Source organism: Hyperolius riggenbachi, chromosome 8 (assembly GCF_040937935.1).
Source record: "Hyperolius riggenbachi isolate aHypRig1 chromosome 8, aHypRig1.pri, whole genome shotgun sequence".
In the NCBI taxonomy this organism is placed as follows: domain Eukaryota; kingdom Metazoa; phylum Chordata; class Amphibia; order Anura; family Hyperoliidae; genus Hyperolius; species Hyperolius riggenbachi.
In genome coordinates this window covers 260711765-260718317 of record NC_090653.1, presented here as the reverse complement: position 1 = coordinate 260718317, position 6553 = coordinate 260711765, and the positions used below count along the sequence as shown (strand labels likewise).

General features: G+C 46.5%; 1 protein-coding gene across 14 annotated transcripts in view; it reads right to left on the bottom strand.

Annotated features, from left to right (window-relative positions):
- Positions 1-1475: 1475 nt before the first annotated feature.
- Positions 1476-6553, bottom strand: part of LOC137527809 (methyl-CpG-binding domain protein 1-like) — a 117985-nt gene continuing 112907 nt past the window's right edge. For all 14 annotated transcript variants that reach the window (XM_068248733.1, XM_068248726.1, XM_068248725.1 and 11 more), the window contains 3 exons: positions 4597-4701; positions 4430-4510; positions 1476-2408 (listed from right to left, as the gene is read on the bottom strand). In XM_068248733.1, the coding sequence (XP_068104834.1) occupies positions 1962-2408; positions 4430-4510; positions 4597-4701 (633 nt within the window). In that variant the 3' untranslated portion in view covers positions 1476-1961. The remainder of the gene's footprint in view (positions 2409-4429; positions 4511-4596; positions 4702-6553) is intronic.

Below are 6553 nucleotides of genomic sequence, written 5' to 3'. Positions count from 1 at the left end.
AGGAGTAACCATTTCCTCTTAGTCGTTTGGCATTTAATGTTTAGGCAGATTAGACTCATGCTGGAGTCCACTTTTTTTATGGAAGACGATGTTATACTGTAGTAGGATCATGATATATACTTTTTCATTTTGGCTGTCTATTTTTTTTGTGCCTGCATTCAAGCAAACCTGTAACTTTAAAAATCAAATGCATAGGTGAGTAGGGGAAGCCTCTGTGTGTTCTAAAGACATCCCGATGCTCCGCAACCCCTCTGCTGCCGGCTGAGGCCCTCTTCATTTTCACAGCCATGCTCCCCTCCGCGTACGAGTGCAGGCGCCAGTGGGTTTGCAGTAGCACGGAGCCTCTCATGCACAGAGAAAAAGAAAAAAAAGCCATGCAAGCATGACTTCGTGCTCCTGCACATTCCGCATGGCTGCGAGCAATATTCAACTTTAATGTCGAAGATCGATCAGAGGGTCCCAGTGCAGAAGGGGCATAGGAAGATCACGGATGCCTCTGGACCATCCAGACTCTTCCACCTTCTGAGGTCTCTTAACTTTTTTTTTTATGTTTTCAGGTATCCTTTAAATTAGTTTTACAAATGTAAAATAAGTTTTTGGCTTCTTCCTGAAGATCAAATTATTAAATGTCTATTTTATAATGTATGTACCAAAAATGCTGCATAAGATATGCAGCCTCTGATGATGCAACTGTCTGGAGTCGCGAAACACGAGTGACACAGAAGGCTGAGTCATGGTTACTTATGTATTCTTTTAAAGTGTACCAGAGACGACAGTCCACGACTGGAGGAATTTACGGGACCCGGTACCGGAGCTGCAGGCAAGCAGAGGGCGGCGGCGTGGGAGCGATCCGTGCCCATGGGTGCTGGAGGAAGCCCCAGGTGTGTATAAAAAGGTAAGTATCTGTCGCCTCTGGTTTCCTTTAAAATTGTAATGAATGTTGGTCTTATTCAAGTTACAGTAAAAGCTATATTTTGATACTTTTAAGTAAGTAAAATTTATGTTAGAGATACTTTTCCTCCTATGAATCCACTTTTATCTGATCAGATCTGTAGACCAAGGTCAATGTACAGTTTTGCTTGGTAGGTAGTGGTACACTACCCACTTACCATTACTATGCCCAGATGTTGTGGGCTAGATCGACATAATAGAACGAGGGCACTTGCTGAGAATTTCACTGCGGCGACGCAAGAGAACCCGAAAACCAAGAGAACTGCCGACTACAGGAAGGCTCTTTAGGGAGGTACTCTGTTTACTCCCTAGGGCAGGGATGTCCAACTTCAGGTCTCAAGGGCTAAGATCCTTACTTCATCAAGTAGAGCACATTTCTCCATTTTTATGTCCATCCTAAAAACTGGCATGGATACGACCTTCGAGGACTGGAGATGGACATCCTTGCCCTACAGCAATTTCCTTTAATCCCAAACTTTACATAGCAGATGTACATACACTGAAAAGATATCACTGCAGCAAAATGCATATCAATGCCAACACTTCTACAGACATGGCTTTTATTTGGTCCACGGTACTGAAACTGGGATGGAGGTGGCATCAATCCGGTGCCATCTCTGTGATGCCTAGGCATGAGTAGACCATTTGTTAAAACAACTCAGCTCAACTTAAACTCCAAATAATTCCAAAATCTTCCTTCAGTAACCCGTGCTACCTATTACATAGCCATTAGGTCCATCTCTGGCTCATCTTTGGCTAACACATCTATGAATACAGCGTATTAATCCAGCAGGATAGAACGGCACGATTTCTTGTTGCGGTAAAGAGGGTAAAATATCCACAATGCTGAACCACTGCTAAGTATTACACAGGTTCTGTATTTCAACGTCTATAATGTTCCCAGGTTTCCATCTTTTTAACGTAAAACTCTAAAACGCTTCGCTCCTGAACCTTCGTCAGGCAGTCCCTTTGTCCCTGAGCACTGGCTCACACCCTTCACCCTTCCTGGTTCAGAAGACCATTCCTGACGGCCAGGGATTTTGGATGCATGCCGGGCACCGTTCTTCATAAACCAACACTTGGCAATTTGGAGACCGTAGACCTCCTCTGGGAAGACCTGAGCAAGGCCGATAAGCTTCAAGGTCACAAATCAACTCTACCACCTCATCCACGGTGGTGAGCCTGCTTGGGTGTTTCCTGTAGAGTTCGTGGAGAGAAGGTACAGTGTAGTCTTTGACAACGATGTGAAAGTGAAGTCCCGGTTGGATGTGGATAACCGTGTCTGCCATGGTGGAGGATTTGGACCTCTGGACCAACTGCAACGTGGGACCCACGTCAGACAGGACCTCCCAGTGGGCCGGCAAAGGGATCTCGTTTAGCTCAGTCAAAAACTCAAGCAGGACATTATTCAGGCCATTATTGGCAGTCAAGGAACTCAAGCTGAATATCTGTGTGATCTGCAAAATGAAGACGGGCATTAATGTGGGGGCAGAGTAAAAAATGCCACTAGTAAAATATTGTCATAGAAAAAAATCTTAAACGGAAGCCACGTGAAGCTGTTTGTGGAGTGAGAGCAAGGCCTGAATCACAAATACCACCGCTGTTTTCCTTGTGTCCTGTTCAAGAGATCAGGTCCACTTTAAGGAGAACATAACCTAATGATAGGATTAAGTGTACTTAATAACAATTACATTAAAGCAGTCCCAAATAGCTCTGCGAACAATAATGCAATGATACCATCTTAACCTCTCTGCGACCACCTAACGCTGATGGGCGGCTGCAGAGTGGCTCTCCTAGGACCGCCTAACACCGACTGGCCGCCGCAAACAGCCTGCCAGCCACGATCGGAGATGGCAGGCTGAATTAAAGAAAATAAAAAAACAGGGTAGTTTATGTGTACAGGGCTGCGATCTAGTAAGTACTGAGAGTACCCTGTGACTTAACTGTACCTTGGATGGGCTCACAATCTAATCCCTGCCATAGTCCTATGCCATGTAGCCATAGTGTAGTGTAGTGTATGGATTGCAGTCCAGAACTAGTCGGGGGGGGGGGGGGGGAGGTTATTACAAAAGTAATAAAATTAACCCATTTTAATTTAAAAAAATAAAGATTGCAGCAGCAATCATAGACCACCAAAAGATAACTCTATTAGGAGGAAGAAAAGGAGGTAAAATTCATTTGGGTGCAAAGTTGCATGGCCAAGCAATAAATCGTTGTGTTGAATTGTTGAAAAGTGCTGAATTGTAAAAAAAATGGCCTGGTCACTAGGGGGGTATAAACCTGTGGTCCTCAAGTGGTTAAGGATTTGACAGGTCTACAGCAGTCTGTCTGTGTGCTGCACACACACTACATCAGCTCTGCACCCTCTAACTTCCCAGCGTCTACCCTACACACTGATGCCCATTTCAGTATAAGCTGTACTCACATTTATGCAATCTATAGTTAGATCTGATCATTGCTCTCTGACTATCCCTTTCCTGTCACAGTCTGTGTCCAGGAAACAGAAGGGGCATTGCACAAGAACAAGAATGACAGCACCAAGCATTGCTTAGACTTGATCTACAAGCCATCTGCGTAAAGGAACCCACTAATGATACAATTTTTTTGTACGATTTTACCAAATCTATGTAGTAGAAGGGTAAGCTGAGTGAATGTATTTTGAATACTGCTTTGGAGGAGCGTTTGTTACAAGCGAGGAGGGTTCTCATATCTTCTGGGAGACAAAATCAGCAATGCATAGTCATTGGAAAACCTTCCCATAGTGTGATGTCATGGCCATGGGTCCTGGCAGTTTCCTGTCTGAGAACCTTGTTGCACAGTGGGAAATAACCGCTTTTTGCAACCACCTAGCAAGCAATATCTCCCTCTCTACACATGTATATACTGTATATCTCCTTTTAGCCTATCATATGGTATGATAAGTAATGGATTGCCAGCAGTAAAGATGATAAGGACTACTGGCGGCAGGAGTTGGGCGTCATTACTTACCTATGGGGTTTACTACTTTAGCCCACCATCCATATGGAGTTTGCCATTTCCCCCAGGGAGCAACTGCAGTTTCAAGTGTCTCGCTGAGTTTCCCGCTCCTGGCCGACGCAGCACATGCTGGGAGAGTGGAGTCAGTCTTGGACATGAGATGTACGCACATTGATGGACTTCTTCTCCCGGCATGCATTGCAGAGGTCTGAGGCACGTGACACCACTGCGGGAGCTTGAAACTGCGGTCGCTCCCTAGTGAACTCCATATGGACGTTGGGCCAGAGGAGCAGTTCCCATAGATCAGTAATGGCAAACTGTATTACGCCCCCCCCCCCCTTATGGGGAGGTTAATTTTATGATTTTTTTAGATCCAGCTGCTCGGGTCGTTTTAAGTCAGGCTAGGTTTCTCTCCTGAGATGACTGCTTTGCTAACATGGCTATGCTGGATCCAGACACTGATAACCTGACACCACAGCTATGAAAATGCAGGAACACTTACTACTGGAGTGCTTTCATCTGCTGCCAGGACATCGTTTGTCTCCACGATGAACTCTTCTTCTTTCACCAGACAGTGGAGATCCTGCAACAATGGAGACAATGACGTCATGATTAGTAGACTGTAAGCTTTATTACGTGTAATAAGGAGCTGAATGAGGCGTCACACACCAGAGGCTGTTCTTGGATGGGCTGTGCTTCTATAACTGGCTCCGGCACTTCCTGTTTTACTTCTTTGGGCTTCACTTTGCCAATGACCCAACCGCCATGCGAGTCCTGCAACGAAGGGAGGAGCTTACAAACTATCATAAGTCATAAATCATGGGACATGTATGAGCAGGTGGCAACTGTTCGGCAAAAGACTTGACTATTGTTGAAGAACTGGTCAGCAAACACAGACGTAAAGCATCTGCACTGTACATCTTTATTTCCCTTTAAACAATGCCAGTTGCCTGCCTGTCTGAGTCACAAACCTGGCGCAGTGCAGCAAATTTCCGCACTGCTACCGCAGCCTAATGAAACCCTATGGGGAAGTTCATACTTTCCACGTTGCGGTACGCTGCGTTGGAAATACCCAATTTAACGCTAGCACAGAACTACATTACCGTGCGGGACCCCTGGTGATTTGCGCCGGCCCAGAAGTCGTATTAGTCTACGGCAACGCACAGCTTTTAAAAAGTTGGTGTTGCGGTGCGCAACCGTATTTTTACAATACACTTCCGTGCACTTCCGCTTACCCAAAGCAGGAAGTGACCGCAAGCACGCTTCACTTCCTGTTTGGCTGATTGCCAGACAGGGAACACCATGTACTAACGCGGCGTTCCCTGCAGGCCTGTTTTTGATGCAGCGATGCACCACATCGCTAACGCCAATATGTAGTGTGAAAGCAGCCTGAAACAAGCATGTGGATACTCCAGTCAGAGCACCTGATCTACATGCTTGTTCAGGGGCTATGAATAAGGCTGCTTTCACAGTGGGACGTTAAAGGCGCACGTTAGAGCAGCCTGTAACGCAGCCCAACTCACAGCACTGAAAAATCAATGGGCTGTTCACAGTGCCCACGCTGCGTTGGAATATAACGCTGCACGATAAATGAAAGTGCAGCATGCTGTGCGTTATACGCGCATGTGGCTGCGTTTCTGATGTTTGCACATGCTAGTACTTTTTTTTTCTTTTATTTGCCGCATGCGCCGTTTTCGTCCGATAGTATGCGTCAAAAAGTACGCATCACGGACGCATCAAGAGGCGCAGAAGGCGGCCCTATATAACGTCTATTTTCAAAACTCACATGCGTTGCGTTAGGGGCACTTTACGCGACCTTAACGTCACAACTAACGCAACGTCTTAGTGGGAAAGAGCCCTAAAAGTATCAATGATACAAGATCAGGGAGTAGCCAGGCAACTTGTATTGCTTAACCCTCCTGGCAGTAACCCCGAACATAGTTCGGGGTAAGCCGCGCAGGAGGATTTCTCAGGCCCTGCTGGGCCGATTTGCATAATTTTTTTTTTGCAACACCCAGCCAGCACTTTGCTAGCTGCGTGTGCACTCCGATTGCCGCCGCTGCGCTCCGATTAGCCGCCGCTGCGCTCCGATTAGCCGCCGCTGCGCTCCGATTAGCCGCCGCTCGCCGCGCCTAGGGCTCGCTACATGATTTTAAAAAAAATAAAATAAACTGCTGCGCTGCCCCCTGGCGGTTTTTAATAGACCGCCAGGAGGGTTAACAAGAAATAAACACAATATGGCAGCCTCTACATCCTTCTTCCTTCGGGTTGATTTTAAAGTAGAACTGAAGTCTGTTTATTTTCATACTTTCCAATAAGAGCATATTTAATTTACACAAAATTATTTTTTCCTTTAAGAAGAGGATCCACTCCTTCCTGCCGTCCCCCCCCCCCCCCCCCCCCCAAATTCGCCTGGGGGGTTAGGCAGCTGGCCCCCAATAGGTTAAAGTTTATGTGAAGGGGAAAAAAGTGCCCCTAGGTAGTAATTACTTCAGGATGGGAAAGCCTCTGGATCCTAAAGAGGCTTCTCCCATCCTCCTCACCATAGGGGATCCAGCGCTGGGACCCCGAAGATTTGCGTGCTGCCGCTTGTTGGCGGTGCTCACATGCACAGTGGCGGCTCTCT